The sequence below is a fragment of the Chiloscyllium punctatum genome, chromosome 12 (genome assembly GCF_047496795.1).
Source record: "Chiloscyllium punctatum isolate Juve2018m chromosome 12, sChiPun1.3, whole genome shotgun sequence".
Taxonomy (NCBI): Eukaryota; Metazoa; Chordata; class Chondrichthyes; order Orectolobiformes; family Hemiscylliidae; genus Chiloscyllium; species Chiloscyllium punctatum.
In genome coordinates this window covers 67,871,213-67,889,340 of record NC_092750.1, presented here as the reverse complement: position 1 = coordinate 67,889,340, position 18,128 = coordinate 67,871,213, and the positions used below count along the sequence as shown (strand labels likewise).

General features: G+C 42.0%; 1 protein-coding gene across 1 annotated transcript in view; it reads left to right on the top strand.

Annotated features, from left to right (window-relative positions):
* Positions 1-18,128, top strand: part of bap1 (BRCA1 associated deubiquitinase 1) — a 73,846-nt gene that overhangs the window by 21,777 nt on the left and 33,941 nt on the right. The window contains exons 2-4 of the mRNA XM_072582700.1: positions 4,575-4,604; positions 4,766-4,820; positions 10,452-10,584. Coding sequence (XP_072438801.1) covers positions 4,575-4,604; positions 4,766-4,820; positions 10,452-10,584 — 218 coding nt within the window. The remainder of the gene's footprint in view (positions 1-4,574; positions 4,605-4,765; positions 4,821-10,451; positions 10,585-18,128) is intronic.

The following is an 18,128-nucleotide window of genomic DNA, read 5'->3' as shown; positions in this document are numbered from 1 at the left end:
ATTGAAAGCAAACCCAACAATACTTTGATAGTATCATAAAGGAGAGCCTTAGCCACCCTCATGATGCCCATTGATGATCTCCCATCAGGTGAGGGGTACTGCAAAATTTGACAAATGTGCTATCAGTAAGAATAGAATTTAAAATTGGGGCTGTGGACATTTTAAATATCTCAGTTTGAATACTTAGCAGTGAAGGTCTAGAATGACTTTACTTTAGCAATGCTATTTAAATAGGATGCAGGTAACACCAACCAAATTATATGATTGGTCTCCAACCATTTCAGCACAAGATCACTATTTGAATTTAAATATAATCCAGGTTCTACTATAAAGGTGACATAGCATAAACATATAATTGAAAACCAAGCCTAAATAATTATTCATTTGTCGTCCACCCACCCAGTCTCTGTGTGTAAGACCCTGTGACTGCACATGAGCTGCCAGTGCCTTGAAGTGTGGATTGTAGTTTGAGATGCTAGTCATTTGTAATCAAGTGGGTTTCTGTGAGGCAGTTATGTTACTTGATCATGGAGTCATACAGCACGGGAGCAGACCTATTGGTCCAACTCATCTGTGCCGATATCCTAAATAAATGTTGTCCCATTTGTCAGCACTTGGCCCATATCCCTCTAAACCCTTCCCGTTCATATACCCATCCAGATGCCTTTTAAATGTTGTACTAGCCTCCACCACTTCCTCTGGCAGCTCATTCCACACATGCACTGCCCTCTGTGTGGAAAAAGTTGTCCCTTAGGTCCCATTTAAATCCCTCCCCCTCACCTTAAACCTATGGATTTAGTTTTGGGCTCCCTCATCCTGAGGAAAGGATCTTGGCCATTCACCTATCACTGATTTTATAAACCTCTATAAGGTCACACCTCAGCCTCTGACACTCCAGGGAAAATAACCCCAGCCTATTCAGCCTCTCCATATACCTGAAGCCCTCCAACTCTGCCAACACTTTTGTAAATCTTTTTTCAACCTTTCCAAGTTTCACAACATCTTTCCTATAACAGGGAGACCAGAATTGCACACAGTATTCCAAACGTTGCCTAACTAATGTCCTGTATAGCCGCAACATGTCTGACTTGATCATCTTCATTTGAGAGAAGACTGTCTCGCAGGTATGTGGAGCCAAAGCTTTCACTTTAAAAGCAATGATCATGTGAGTGGGTATTTTTCTATGTTTGTGAGTCTTCAAAAATCACTGTCTCTTGATCTGATTTCATTTCACTCCACTGTTCTGTAAATCAAGCACCCGATGGTATTTGGTAAACAAACCACCAATGTGTGCTTGAAGGAGTAGATTTGAGACAAACACGGCAATTTGTTCTATCGCATTTAATTTCTGAAGTCACCTGTTGAGTTCCTCTGCTACCTTCCTCAGGTGTGCACTGAAGTTTTCTGGGTGGAAGCATTTTTTTAATCTCAATGATTACTTTCTAACATTATCTCCTTGCTCAGGAAGTGTCACAATGTTTTTTTTTAAATGGGAGGATCACAGACCCAGTTTCAAACTGATTGCATTCACAGCACTTATCATATGTGCAACGTTTCCCTTCAGTTCACAGTTCAGCTTGTTCTGTTTTAATGTTACATCTGAAAGGACCCTGAGGTGAAGCAATCTCACATTGACAGCTCACTCCACACTTCATTGATTAATTAAAGAAAATGATAATTTTGGGCATCAGATGTAAAAATCTTTGCAGGACCTCTTCTCAACCCAGCCTGGAGGGTTAATTCATCATGTGCAGCTTTGGGTTTGTCGATTAATTATTTCAAAAAGTGGTGCTGAAAGGCTCTTGCTCAAATTGAATTTACTACAAGTTTCATTACATATGAAGTCCATTTAACTTTACTCCCGGATGCTTACTGGTGGATTCTGTAGTGGTATTTGACAGAAGAGGGGAAATCAGGGATCATCTCCACAAAAAGCAACAAAAGCCTGTGGTTACACTAAGCATGGCTGGTGCACCGCCAATCATGATGAAAGCCAACTTCTTGATTGGAATGCTTTTCTCAAGCATGTACCTTTTAGATATCCTCATCCCTTATTCCCTCCCTCAAGGACGAAAAGTATGAGAAGATCCTGTTTAATTGAAGAGTCATACAGACTCTGTAGTCCAATCAGTCCTCGCCAATCATGTTCCCAACTTAAACCAGTACTACTTGCCAGTGCTTGGCTTCCAAACCTTTCCTATTTATGAACTTATCCAAATGCTTTTTAAACGATGTAACTGTAGCCTCAGTAATCACTTCCTCTGGCAGTTCATTCCACATACTATGTAAAAAAAAACAAAGTTGTCCTTCATGTCCTTTTTAAGTCTTTCTCCTTTCACCTTAAAAGTATGTCCCCTGGTTTAGAATTCCCCCACCCTAGGGAAAAGACCCTTGTCATTCACCTTATTTATGTGCCTCATAATTTTATAAACCTCAATAAGGTCGCCCCCTTAACCTCCAATGTTCCAGTGAAGAAAAAGTCCTAGTTTTTCCAGTCTATGTCCTTAAATCTCTGTGCACAAAAATAATGAGCTGGGCTATGTCAATTGATTCAGACAACTGTATCGAGAAACATTCACAGTCCTTCAGGTCCTGCTGTAGTTGCTGAAGGATGTCTTCAGACAAAGATTTCACTCATCTTGCTACAGTGGAAGCACCAAGTGACATACTCTGAAATGAAATATTTCTTTTTCATTCCTAAAGTTCTGAATAAAGAGTCAGTGGCCGTAGTCGTTGTTTCATTACTTACTTCGCCATCTTTGCCGAGAATGATTTATTGTTTTGTGCCAGAAAATAACAAACAGAAAATGACATTTGGTATAGGGCTTGCTTTATCCCGCTGGTTTAAAAAAAAATCTATAACTGAGCTTTCAAAACAGCCTTCAGCTGTTTTTTTTTGTCAACTTTTTTCAACTTATTGTCTGAAGCATGCTGTTCAAAGGAAAACTATCCTTCAAATTACTCTACGTTGTTGAATGGTGTCATTCCAAATTCCCCTTTTGACTGATCAATATACTTTCATGACGTGGGACAAATGCTGTTCTCTTTCACAGTTATGAACTGAAATTAATTTTCCCATTGAGGTTGTAAGTTGTACATTTTTGGTTTATTTTTAGATGGCCCAGGTTCACCACTCATTGCTTCACCGTGTTGCTTGTGACCTCACTCTGCCCCTGCATCTACACCTCTGGACTGTCCAGAATACAGCTGGCAGCTTTCAAGTGTGGAGGCACGAAAGGTCAATTCTGTGGTCACGATTTGTTTCTGGAACCCCTGGTCAGCTTGCGTTGTTCAGATATTGGATGTGGGGCACGGCAGCATCCTCCACATGGACTTCCTCGATACGCAGCTGAAGAAAAAAAAAACTGCAGGTCCACAGAGAACGAGCTGAGCTGCTCTTATCGAGATTCTGCTTGCTCATGATGGGCGAATAACTAGAACTGTAACATGTGACCTTCCCACATCAATTCCTCGTATATTTCTGTTCATCTGATTGTACTACCCACAATGAGAGTCCGTCTGGTCCAAATGGCCTACTCCTGCTTCTATCACTGTGTCTGGACCAAACAGCAACAGGGTGCAATAGTTTATAAAGCCTGTTAAGGCTTGTCTCCAGCCACCGTAGCATGCAGAAGTGGAGCTCCAGCAGCGGCATGGTGATCAATACACACAGGGCAAGTGAATGTTGTTGGGCAGTGATCTACTGTCAGAGACTCTGCAATTGACCAGTCAATCACAATCTCTGTGTTGGAAACCACGGAATTAGGTCATCACAGAACAACGTTTTATCGAAAGGGAAAGAAAGGAAATTTTGGAACTTGATTGATCGGTTGAACTGGTTTGGTGCTCAGACTAAACCACCTGCTTTGATGAGTTGGAGATTGTAAACTTGATGTAACACGCTAAAATCTGGAATGTTTTAGGTGTAAATAAAGTATTAAAAGCAATTAAGCCTGAAGCAGTATGTACTTACGTTCTGATCCTTAGGTTACCAGAAAATAATTTTACCGATGCTTCTCCTGCTAACCTCCCTGCTGAGTATTCATTTGCAGCTGCTTTCATAATATTTCTGATGGGTGAGAATAGAAAATGTTGCTCCTTAGCATCGGAAACTCAGAAAATGAGGGTTGTTGAAAGGGTTTTAGTTGCTTAATGACTGACTCATGTAAGAATCCATGCAATCATGATCAGCTGAATGCCATCCTCCTGTAATGTCATTACCTGCGATCTTTATTATTGTCAAGCTTCTTCATCATCTAGAGCTTTTAGTTCATCTACTTGTTTTGCTGCCATCATTCTCTGCCAGTGATGAACTTGTATCTGCAAGTGTTTTCTTTTAAGGCTGTTAGGATCCAGACTTAGCCTCATTTGAAAGGATTGAGTTTGGATTTATAACGCTGACCATTTTGTACAGTTCAAAGTGGGCTAAGCACATTAGTATTGCCTGGTATGTAATAATAATCAGTATGCGTATGTTCAGTAGCTATTTGTCAAAATGCTGCTAATGTTCACCATTTTTATTGCTGAATGTTTGAAGTGTTCATGTTTATGTATGTTTTTGTTTTCTCTTTCAGGGCTCTTCACCCTGCTGGTAGAAGATTTTGGTAAGTACCTGCTTACAGTGCAGCATAGTTCAGGAACTTGGCGAATTGTGTTACTGGAGTGTTCTCAAAACCTGTGCTAAAATTTCTTTGCTGCACTGTGCCCTTCATCAGGAATTTGATTCAAGCTAATTGGCAATGGCTTCTCTATTCTCTCACCCCAGGTGTAAAAGGTGTTCAAGTGGAGGAGATCTATGACCTACATTGTAAAGTTCAGGGGTATGTCCTTTTAATATCTTCTTGCTATTCGTTTCCCTCTTTACTTCCTGCTTTCTTCTTTTGTTCAAGGTGTTAACACAAAGTACTACTAGAACTCTTATTGTACTGTCCCTATCAAAGGATGTGGGTCCAAGGCCTATCTGCCCATGGTGGTATGCATTAACGTGTCCATACTAGTTGTTTTACTTGCTGTAGTGCTGTTCAGTAGGTGTCCCTTGCTCATTATCCAGGGGGCCATTCTTCTTGTAGGCACTTGGATCTTGGCGTGTCCTGAGACTATTGGACTGAGAGGGTATTACAACCAAACTGATACTCTTCCTTCCTTGGCACATGTACTGTTCAGCAAACATTAGTGAAGAGGAACGGGACCGCTGGCTGATTATTTTTCATCCTTTCCAGCTGATACCAATTGTCGTGCTTTATTTCACCACATTAACTGAGGTAGCTCACACTGGAAATCAAATTGGGTAGCTTCTGATCCTTGTAACTTTGGTCCAGGTTGTTATGTATGTATCATAATCCTAGTGAATGGAAGCTCCAATGTATGTATGCGCTGCTGCAGCAGGGTGGTATTTTCTGTGTTCGGAGATAGCAAGAATTTGTTGGCTATCTCGCAGGTTGAGAGATAGAGTACTGCTGGGATTGAAGAAGCTGAGCTTCAAAGGTTTAGTAGAGACCTCCAGAACCTTTGCAAGCTGTAGTCTTTACACAGGCTCGGGTTTCACCAGCTTGGATAATGGTTTCTCTTTCCTTGGTAATATCTTGTGAGAGTGACAGAGGGACAGGCTTTAAAAGGTGATCCCTGAAAGTTCTTCATCCCGTGAGAGCACGAGGAAGCTTTCCAAGATAGGTAGTGTGTTTCTTGCCAAGTGTCAGGAGGAATTAGTTACTCAGTGTGCAGTTTCCTGTTTGCCAAGTATACTGGCACAATGAACAGATTCTGTCCATCCAGGTGGGCCATCTGGAATCTATCATTCTAGTCATAGTTAAAATACCGTGATTAGGCATTGATTGCGCTAACCCATGCACAGGCGAGTACATAAAGAAACTGCGGATCTTTAGAGACTTGGTCTACCTTTAGAAATTGCTGTCTAGATTAGTGTGGTGCTGGAAAAGCACAGCAGGTCAGGCAGCATCCGAGGAGCAGGGAAATCGACGTTTTGGGCAAAAGCCCTTCATCAAGAATAGAGACAGGGTGCTTGCTTTTGCCCAAAACATCGATTTTCCTGCTCCTCGGATGCTGCCTGAGCTGCTGTGCTTTTCCAGCACCACTCTAATCTAGACTCTGGTTACCAGCATCTGCAGTCCTTGTTTTTACCCTTTAGAAATTGCTGTTGAGTTGTAAACAAGCAGGATGGTGCATAAAAGCTCACTGAATTGTAATCCTGAACTCGTGCTTCACCTAAGGTGGTGGCCTTATTGAATAGCCGCTGAATATTTGACAATGAAGAGGTGTCCCGTGGATGAGAAGGCAAAGGTTTTGAAGCCCACTCCAAACAATCACGATGAGTGACATCCAGCTGGAGACCTGGGACTGGATAGAGGGACCATTGACTTCGGTGGTATTCTCACCTAGAAGTCAGAAGGGCCATGAAGTTTGGACTCCAGTTCGTATAATCTGGCTCTGGAAATATTTGTGTTGTAAAGGATTGGTGAGCGATCCTTTAGCCTTGGTTGAAAGTACACCAAAGATAGATTTTTAAACCTATGGGAAACTACCTCTAATCCTCTTGCACGTAAGTGGTTCAAGAATCTCACATGTGAGACTTGAGTTAGGACCTGCCGGAGAGACCACATACAATAGCTGCATTCTCCCAGCGTGATGTCCATCTGACCTGGAGCCAGTGTGCCAGCTAATGTTTCAGAAAACAATCTTCTGTTTGACTTGAGTGATTGAGTACCGCTTGGATTTAAGGAGCTGCGCTTTGTGAGGTTGAGTAGAGACCACTAGAATCTTTCCAGTCTGTAGCTTTTACACAGGGTTTCACCAGCCTGGCTCATGGTTTCCCTTTCCTTGATAATATCTTGTGAGAGTGACGGAGGGATATGCTATAAAAGGTGCTCCCTGTATGTTCTTCATCCTGTGAGAGCATGAGGAAGGTTTGTATGATAGGTGGTGTATTTCTTGCCAAGTGGATTGACACAACAGTGGTGCCAGGAAGAATTAGTTACTCAGTGTGCAGTTTTTTGTCATCAAGTATACTGGCACAGTGAACAGATTCTGCCCATCAGGTGGATCATTTGAAATCTGTTATTCTAGTCGTAGTTGCATAACTGTGCCTTTAACAAAATGTGATGCGAGGGCAACATTTATTCAGCATGGAGTGCAGGGAGAACAGCTGCAAATAGATATGAATGAGAGCGATCCAGTACCCACTACAAAGAGATTGCTGCAGGATAATGTGAATATTGAAAGGGACAGGACATTTAGGAAGGGCAGAAAGCAAGGAAAGATGGAAGGGTGGCCCTTCTAGTTAAAGGTGGTATTAACACAATTGAAAGGGATGAGCTGAGTTCAGGAAGCCAGGATTTGGATACAGCTTGGGTAGAGAGGAGAAATGTCAAAGGAAAGATGTCACTTTTGGGAGGAAGAGTTAGAGTACCAACGAGGGTCTTTGGCAGTCTTCCTGAAAAAGTGTTGGAAGCAGGGTTTTAAGATATCTTTTAAGATCAAGTGCGGATAAGCAAGTGAATGACAGGTTATCGGGCCTCGGCGGGAACACAGATTCAAGGTTTGTAATCTGATCAAAGATGATCTTATTAAAAGGCCGAGCAGGTTTAAAGGATTGAATGGCCTATTTCTCTTCCTCCTACATTATGTTTGAATTCTTTGCGATAAGTTGAGAATGCCATGTTTTAAAAAAAAAGGTTTTTGGGTTTTTGACTTTTAGAAATAAAGCCATAGAGTACAAAATTGAAATGATCATGCCAAACATTTACAAGTCATAGATTAGACCTTAGTTGGATATTGTGCTCAATTCTAGCCACCTCACTTTCTGAAGGATGTCAAAGCTTTTGAGAGTGTAGAGGAAATACTAGAATGATGATGGGACGACAGTCTGCAGATACCTGGAGACATGTGAGAAACGGAGCTTTTTCTCCTTAGGTGAGATAGCTAGGAATAAATTTGACAGAAGTGTTCATCAACATGAATAGTTTGATATAGTTTCTCATTATTGACTCTGCTTTCAATAGTGGAAGGGCACAGATTAAAGATTGTTACCAAAAGAATGAGATGATGCAAGAAAACCTTTTTAATACAATGAAATATTGTGATCAGAAATATGCTTTCTGAATGGAAGTAGATTCAGTAGTCATTTCCAAAGGGTGTTAGGATAAAAGCTTGATGGCCATGAGAAAAGAACAGGAAAGCAGGTTTAATTTGACAAGGTTCCACATAGTCCATTTGTTAGTAAGGTTAGATCACGTGATCCAAAGAAGCTAGCCAATTGGACACAATTGGCTTAAAAGTAGGTGACAGAGGGTTGCATTTTGAACTGGAGGCCTGTGATCATTGATGTGCCACAAGATTGGTTATGGTTCACTGCTTTTCATCATTTGTATAAATAATTCGAATGTGAATATTGAGGGCATGGTTAGTAAGTTTGTATATGACACAAATGGTTGGTGTAGTGGACAGTGAAGAAGATTATCTCCGAGTACAATGGGGCTTTGATCAGATGGGATGGGCAAATCGGCCGAGGAGTCGCAGATAGAGGTTAATTTAGATAAATGTGAGATGTTGCATTTGGTAATCTAGACAGGACAGGACTTATGCAGTTAATGGTCGGGCCCTGGGGAGTGTTGCTGAACAAAGAGACCCAGAGGTGCAGTTGCATAGTTTCTTGACAGTGGAGTCGCAGGTAGACAAGGTGGTGAAGAAGACATTTGGCACACTTGCCTTCATTGGTCAGAACATTGACTATGGAGTTGGGACATCATGATGTGCCTGTACAGGACATTGGTGAGGCCACTTTTAGAATACTGCATACAATTCTGGTCGCCCTTCTATAGGAAGAATGTTGTTAAACTTGAGAGGGTGCAGAAAAGATAAATAAGGATGTTGCTGAGGCTGGAGGGTTTGAACTATATCGCGAGGCTGAATAGGCTGGGTCTTTGTTCCCGAGAATGTCAGAGGACGAGGGGTGACCTTATCGAGGTTTATAAAATTGTGAGGAGCAAGGATTGCAGATAGCAGTTGATGTTAATAAGTTGCATGTCTGTATTTGTTGCAGACAAGTAAGGGCTGCATGTTTCATTCCTGATAGGTTTTACTGAGCCATTTGGGTTTCCATAACAATCTGACAGCTTCATAATTATTTTTCACACCAATTTTTTTCTGTTTTCTTGTGACTTCAAATTTTCAAGCTGCCATGATGAATCAATGTAACAAGTGCTTTCTCCAGGGATTATTGGTTCAGTAACAATAACCACTATGCTACTGAACTATATGTAACAAAATATAAAACTGTATTGTCATACAAGTGATGTGATTTGCTTACCCCTGGGCATTTCAATACCAATACACTTAATAAAACAAGTGACAACTTGGACTGCCAAGTGTAGGCACCTTCATATTCCACGCTCATTTCACTCAAGTCAGAGATGAGCTTAGCATCTGCTTACTTAGTTGCTGTCAGTGATGAGAGCGAAGCTCAGCATAAAGCGTTTAATAAAGAATTCCACTCTTATCAGAGTCAACAAGATTCCTTTGTTTGGGATTCCCTGATCACTGCCAACTGCAGGGCTCAAGATGCCACCAGAGGTATTCAGTTCTGGTTTGTCATTTGATCCAAGTCACATGAGTCTGTCAACCTTATTGGTGCTCTCCCAACATCTTTGGTCTGGTAAAGTTACTTGGAATTTGCAATTACAGCATTTGAAAACTGGATATTTGATCATTTCACATGCAGGCTGCTGAAGCATAATAAAATCATTACAGAACAAAAAGAACCTTCAGTTATAATGCATTACAGCACAGCTCCAATAGGAGGAGCTGAATGCAGATGTTGAATATCAATTTGTGTGATGATTCTACCCTGTGCTTTGTTGCATTGCACACGTAGGCAATGTGCAAACAAGTCACTTGGTGATGAAATACTATATGCTCCTTTAATATTTATCTGCTGACTCAGACTCAATTATTCCAATGCACCTTTAGTGTCTGACCATCCTGCAAAGTTTCCCAAAACTATGCCATCTGTATTTTAAATTGCACCACATTCTGACCATTCTTGCACACAGGCTCTCAACAACCCCAGTATAAAATTCTTAACTTTAATATTAAAATCTCTTCATAGCACTACAACACATCTCAATAAATTTTCCCCTCCCTTTCTCCCAGTTCAGCAGCTATGCCTTCAGCCTCTGGATCCTGAACTATAAAATTCTGTCTTTAACGCTTTTAATTCTCTGCCTGTCCATCTCTTTCAACTCCTTTGGGCCTATTATTTTTCATACGAGTTTTTGGTTGCATTTTCCAGTTTATCATTTTGTGGCTAGGGACCATGTTTGCCTGAATGTACTTCCATAATGCTTTTCAAAATATTTTTCTGTGTTAGAACATATATGTAGTTGTTGATATTATACCAAATGTGCTACCTCATAATGCTCCTATCCTGCTATGTTCAGCCCAGTGTACGGATTTATCTTCCTGTTTAAATGGATTGAAGAGCGTAGATCACGACGCAAGGTGACTCCCCTGGTGGATGAGACGTCAGTAATCGATGAAGAAATTGTTAATGACATGTTCTTTGCCCACCAGGTAAGCTCTGATATTTCCAATGGTGTATGTACTAGGTGACGCGACAGTCTGCACTACAGAATCATATAGCACAAAAAATTCCATTTTGGCACATGTTCTCTCTCTAAAACTGATCGATTTAGTCACACTTTCATGGATATTTCCCTTTCATCCTGCTAATTTCCCCATTTTATTTTCAAAGTGGTTAGCTATTGTCCCTGATTTTTTTTTTAAAGTGTATTTCTTGAGATTTGAGGTTCCTTTGTGATTTTCAGGAGTTGCTTTTTCATTCTCAGTATCAGATTTATTACATAATGCTATCGCACATTAACAACACCTTTTGTGTCTGTGTTGACATCCGGGGTATTTGAACACTCACATTAGAAGAATTTGTCAATATCCTCTGTATTCTACATCACTGCATTGCACCTAAAAGATATATCACACAAGGAAATTACTAGTTTCACAGACACCACAAAATGTAAGTTGGCACAAGTCAACAGGCACAAGTTGATAACTTTTTTTAATAAGTGACAACACAAACTTGCACACAGAAAAAAGTCACCCCCATAACCACTGTGAGGATCCAGCTATTTCCACTATTTATGCACAAAACTGGAAAACTTTCCACCGTCGAAAAAAAAGGGGTTACCAAAGAAAACCAGACATGAGGCCAAAAGTTGTCTCTCAGGGAGTCGTGAGTCTTTGGAATTCTTATCCTGAAAAGGCAGGAAGGCAGAGTTTGAAAACTTTTAAGATGGAGTTGTATAGATTCTTGGTAAGCAAGAGGTAAAAGATTGTCAGGGTTGAGTAGAAAGTGAATTTAAGGTTGCACTTAGGTCAGCCATGACCCTGTTGAATAGTGGAGCAGACTCGGGGGGGAGGGCTGAGTGGTCTGTTCCTGCTTCTTATTCATAAGTTTATACTTCAAGCAGACAGTTTACTGCATATCTAATTTTAAACCCAGATTTAAATTTAACAATTGATGTAATGTTCATTACAATAGCGTCCACTGCATTATTTCCCAAAGTAGTAGCTCCTAAATTCTGTTTTTAAGTTTACTCATGGGACATGGGCATTGCTGGCTGACCAGCATTTATTGCCCATTCCTAGTCACCCTCGAGAAGGTGGTGGTGAGCTGCCTTCTTGAACCATTGCAGCCCCTATGCTGTTAAGTTCCAAGGTTTTGACCCTGTGACAGTGAAGAAACTGCCATACATTTCCACATCAGAATAGTGAGTCGCTCGAAAGGGGAACTTGTGCTGCCTTGTCCTTCTAGACCAAAGTGGTCATGGGTTTTGAAGATGCTGTCTAAGGATCTTAGGTGAATTTCTGCAGTGTATCTTGTAAGTAGTACACACTGCTGCTACTGAGTGTCGATGGTAGATGGAGTGGATAACTATGGATGTAATGCCATTCAAGCAGGCTGCTTTGTCTTGGATGGTGAAAAGCTTCTTGGGGGTTGTTGGAGCTGTACCCATCCAGGCAAATGTAGTATTCCATCAGATTCCTGTAGATGGTGGACAGGCTTTTGGGAGTCAGGAGGTGAGTTACTCCCAAATTTCCTAGCCTCTGACCTGCTCTTATAGCCACTACATTTATATGGTAAACCCAGTTTAATTTCTGGTCAATGCTAACCCCCCCCCCCCCCCCACGATGTTTGTAGTGGGCTTATTCAGTGATAGTAACACCATTGAATGACATGGAGAGATTGGTTAGATTGTGTCTTATTGGAGATGATCATTGCCTGAAATTTGTGTGGCGTGAATGTTAATTGCTACTTGTCAGCCCAAGTCTGGAACATTGATTCCTTCAGAATTTGAGGAGTTAAGAATTGTTCTGACCACTGTGCAATCATTGGCGAATGTCCCCACTTCTGACCTTATGATGGAGGGAAAATTATTGATGAAGCAGCTGGAAATGGCTGGGCGTAGGACACTACCCTGAGGAACTCCTGCAGAGATGTCCTAGACTGAGTTGACTGATCTCTAACTAGCACAATAATCTTCCTATATGCCAGGTATGACTTCAACCAGCAGAGGTTTTGCCCCCAATGCCCATTGTTTCCAGTTTTGCTAGGGCTCCTCGATGCCACATTCGAATGCAGCCTCGATATCAAGGCCTGTTGCTGTCACCCCACCTCTGGGATTCTTCTGTTTTGTCAGTGTTTGAACCCAGGCTGTGATGAGGTCAGGAGCTGAGTGGCCCTGGCAGAACCCAAACTGGGCATCACTGAGCAGGTTATTGCTGGGCAGGTGCAGCTTGATAGCACTGTCGATGACACTTTCCATTGTTTTACTGATGGTCATGAGTTGACTTATGGAGTGGAAATTGGCCAGGTTGGATTGTCCTTTTTGTGTCTCGGAACAAACTGGGTAATTTTCCACATTGTCAGCTAGAATCCCGTGCTGTAACTGTACTGGAACAGCAAGTTCTGAAGTGCAAGTCTTCAGTACTATTGCTGGAATTTTGTCAGGGCCCTCATAACCTTTGCAGTATTCATTGCCTCCGACCATTTCTTGATATTACACGGACTGAATTAACTTGGCTGAAGACTGGCATCTGCAAAGCTGGGAACCACTGCAGGAGGACGTGATACAACTTTAGCTAAAGATTTCACATTCATCTTCAAAGAATTCATAACCTTGGTGATTTTCAGTTTTCCTATCTTCTGTTCGTTGAGTACTCTTTTGTTAACTGGTTTACACTGTGTTCTCACCTCTGTATCCTCCTTAAGGAAAGGGAACACACATGAACGGTGGGACCCCGGGAAGTACAGAGAATCAGAGGCACCTTGGTGTGCATGTCCATAGGTCCTTAAAGGAAGAAGGGCCAATAGACAATGTTAAAAAGGCACATGGGTCTTTGCCTTTATTAATAAAAATATGTTGTGGTTCTGTTCGCCGAGCTGGGAATTTGTGTTGCAGACGTTTCGTCCCCTGTCTAGGAAACATCCTCAGTGCTTGGGAGCCTCCTGTGAAGCGCTTCTGTGATGTTTCCTCCTGCATTTATAGTGGTTTGTCTCTGCCACTTCCGGTTGTCAGTTCCAGCTGTCCGCTGCAGTGGCCGGTATATTGGGTTCAGGTCGATGTGTTTGTTGATAGAATCTGTGGATGAGTGCCTATTATAGGACAAGCCAAACAGAGAACAGCCAGGGAATTCCTAGAGGCATGGCACTCATCCACTGACTCAATCAACAAACACATCGTCCTGGACCCAATATACCGGCCACTGCAGCGGACAGCTGGAACTGACAATCGGAAGTAGCAGAGACAAACCACTACAAATGCCGGAGGAAAGATCAAAGAAGCGCTTCACAGGAGGCTCCCAAGCACTGAGGATGTCTCCTAGACAGGGAACGAAACGTCTGCAACACAAATTCCCAGCTCGGCGAACAGAACCACAACAATGAGCACCCGAGCTACAAATCTTCTCCCAAACCTTAATTAAAATATTGAATACAAAAGCAAGAGGATTATGATGAAGCTGTATATAAAGTTAGTTAGGTCACGGCTGGAGTACTGTGGGCAGTTCAGGTCACCATATTATAGGAAAACTGTGATTACAATAGAGAGGATCTAGAGCCAATTCAACAGGATATCGCCTGGGCTGAATCAATTCAGCTGTGAAGAGCCTAGATAGTCTGGGCATGTTTTCCTTTGAGCAGATTTAAAAAAAGGGGAACTGATGGAGGTGTACAAAAGTTCTGAGGAGCACAAATGGGGACAAACCTTGTGGATTAGATTAGATTCCCTACAGTGTGGAAACAGGCCCTTCGGCCCAACAAGTCCACACCGACCCTCCGAAGAGCAACCCATCCAGACCCATTCCCCTACCTTTATCCCTTCACCTAACGCTATGGGGCAATTGAACATGGCCAATTCACCTGACCCGCACATTTTTAGACTGTGGGAGGAAACTGGAGCACCCGGAGGAAACCCACGCAGACACGGGGACAATGTGCAAACTCCACTTGGACAGTTGCCTGAGGCGGAAATTGAACCTGGGTCTCTAGCGCTGTGAGGCAGCAGTGCTAACCACTGAGCCACCGTGCCACCTCTGGATAACCAGAGAGTAGTGGGTGCATGGAATGTGCTGCCAGCAGTGGTAGTGGAGTCAGATACATTAGGAACATTTAAGCGACTCTTGGTTAGGCACATGGATGATAGTACAATGAAGGGATGGAGATTAGACTGATCTTAGAGTAGGGTAAAAGGTTGGCATGACATTGAAGGCCAAAGGGCCTATTCTGGGCTGTACTAGCCAAGCTCTAGTCAAGTGCCTTTTTCCATAGTCTAAAAATTTCTGATTCTATTTAAACCTGCTCACAGATGATTTATCTGAATTTCATAACTACAGGTAGATGAAATTGTGAGCAGCTGGTGCAAATGGTCATGGTTTATTTCCAACAGTATTGGCAAATATAGAATCGCAAACTGTTCCAGCACCCTTCTGCCTGTCAAGTCTCTATCAGTGATTTTCTGCACATGAACCATTTTGTCAGATCTCACTGCTTGACCAGAATCCCTGATGTTAATTCTTTCTCAACCAGTTTCCTGACTTCCCTTTAAAAATGAGCTCTGCACCAGCAAAGATTTCTGGCTGAAATTTTCACATCCTAAACATACCTACATAAACTTTTTTCTAGCTTTTTCTTGACATTTTTGTCCTCTAGTGAACTTCTCATTAACAGTAAGAATGCGGTTATGAGGAACCAGGAAATGGCACAGGAGTTTAAAAAATATGTTTTGCATCAGGCTTTACAGTAGAAGACACTTCAAATATCTCATAAATATCAAAGAATACGGAGGAGAAATTAAGAACCTTTACCATTACTTGAGAAGTGGTATTAAACCAGCTAATGGAGCTAAAAGGAGTTAAGTCTCCTGGTCCTGATGGCTTACATCTTAGGATCCTAAAAGAGGTAGTTACAGATGTTGTGGATACATTGGTTATAATTTTCCAAAAATCTTTGAATTCTGGAGAAGTACTGGCATTCTGGAATAAGGTGGGTGAAACTGCAGCATGGGTTGGTACCTGGGATTTTGATGTTGTGGCCATTTCGGAGACACGGATAGAACAGGTACAGGAATGGTTGTTGCAGGTTCCAGGATTTAGATGTTTCATTAAGAACAGAGATGGTAAAAGAAGGGTTGGGGGGGGAGGTGTGGCATTGTTAGTCAAGGACAGTATTACAGTTGCAGAAAGGATGTTTTGAAGACCCGTCTACTGAGGTAGTGTGGATTGAGATTAGAAACAGGAAAGGAGAGGTCACCCTGTTGGGAGTTTTTTCCAGGCCTCTGAATAGTTCCAGAGATGTAGAGGAAAGGATAGCAAAGATGATTCTTGAAGTAGTAAGAGTAACAGGGTAGTTGTGATGGGGCACTTTACCTTTCAAAGTATTGACTGGGAATACTGTAGCTCCAGCACTTTAGATGAGTCAGTTTTTGTCCAATGTATGCAGGAGAATTTCCTGATACAGTACTTAGACAGGTCAACAAGGGGCAAGGCCGTATTGGATTTGGTACTGGGTAATGAACCCGTCAGGCATTAGATTTGGAGGTAGGTGAGCACTTTGGTGATAATGACCACAATTCGGTTATGTTTACTTTAGTGATGGAAAGGGATAGGTATATACTGCAGGGCAAGAATTCAAGCTGGGGAAAGGCAACTATGATATGATTAGGCCAGATTTAGGATGCATAGGATGGGAAGGAAACTGCAGGGGATGGGCACAATTGAAATGTGGAGCTTATTCATGGAAAAGCTATTGCAGGTCCTTGATAATTGTGTACCTGTCAGGCAGGGAGGAAGTTGTTGAGCGCGGGAGCCGTTGACTAAGGAAGTTGAATCTCTTGTCAAGGGGAAGAAGAAGGCTTATGTTCGGGTGAGATGTGAAGGCTCAGTTAGGGAGCGTAAGAGTTACAAGTTAGCCAGGAAAGACCTAAAGAAAGAGTTAAGAACCATGAGGTGACATGAGAAGTTGTTGGTGGATAAGACCAAGGAAAACCCTGAGGTTTTCTATTGGTGTATCAGGAATAAAAGAATGACTAGACTAAGATTAGGGCCAATCAAGGACAGTAGTCAGAAGTTGTGCATGGAGTCAGAGGAGATAAGGGAAGTGCTAAATGAATATTTTTCGTCACTGTTTACACTAGTAAAAGACAATGTTGTCAAGGAGAATACTGAGATACAGGCTACTAGACTAGATAGGATTGAGGTTCACAAGGAGGAGGTGTTAGCAGTTCTGGAAAGTGAGAAAATAAATAAGTCCCCTGGGCCGGATGGGAATTGTCCGAGGATTCTGTGGGAAGCCAGGGAGGTGATTGCAGAGCCTTTGGTTTTGATCTTTATGTTGTCACTGTCTACCAAAATAGTGCCAGAAGACAGAACGATAGCAAATGTCCCCTTTTTCAAGAAGTGGAGTAGAGACAACACTGGCAATTTATAGACCAATAAGCCCTACTTCAGTCGTCAGTAGAGTGTTGGAAAAGGTTATAAGAATAGGATTTATAATCATCTACAAAGGAATAAGTTGATTAGGGATAGTCAGGTTTTGTGAAAAATAGGTCGTGCCTCACAAACTTTATTGAGTTCTTTGAGAAGGTGACTAAACAGGTTGATATGGTCTACATGGATTTCAGTAAGATGTTTGATAAGGTTCCCCACTGTAGGGGAAAGTACAGAGGCATAGGATTGAGGGTGATTTAGCGGTTTTGATCAGAAATTGATGAGCTGAAAGAAGACAGAGGGTGGTGGTTAATGGGAAATGTTCATCCTGGAGTTCAGTTACGGGTGGTATACCGCAAGGATCTGTTTTGGGTCCACTGCTGTTTAGTCATGTTTATAAACGACTGGGATGATGGTGCAGAAGGATGGGTTAGTAAATTTGCGGATGGCAATAAGGTCAGTAGACTTGTGGATAGTGCAGAAGAATGTTGTAGGTTACAGAGGGACACAGATAAGCTGCAGAGCTGGATTGAGAAATGGCAAATGGAGTTTAATGTGGAAAAGTGTGAGGTGATTCACTTTGGAAGAAGCAACAGGAATGCAGAGTACTGGATTAGTGATAAGATTCTTAGCAGTGTAGATGAGCAGAGAGATTTCGGTGTCCGTGTACATAGATCCCTGAAAGTTGCCACCCAGGTTGATAGGGTTATTAAAAAGGCATATACAGTGTGTCAGCTTTTATTAGTAGAGTGATTGAGTTTTGGAACCACGAGGTCAGGCTGCAGCTTTACAGAACTCTGGTGTGGCCACATTTGGAGGATTGCGTACAGTTCTGGTCACCACATTATAGGAAGGATGTGGAAGCTTTGGAAAGATTGCAGAGGAGATTTACCAGGATGTTTCCTGGTATGGAGGGAAGGTCTTATGAGAAAAGGCTGAGGGACTTGGGGCTGTTTTCATTGGAGAGAAGAAGGTTGAGAGGTGTCTTAATTGAGACATATAAGATAATCAGAGGGTTAGATAGGGTGGGCAGTGAGAGCCTTTTTCCTCGGATGGTGATAGCTAACACGAGAGGACGTAGCTTTAAATTGAGGGGTGATGGATATTGGACACAT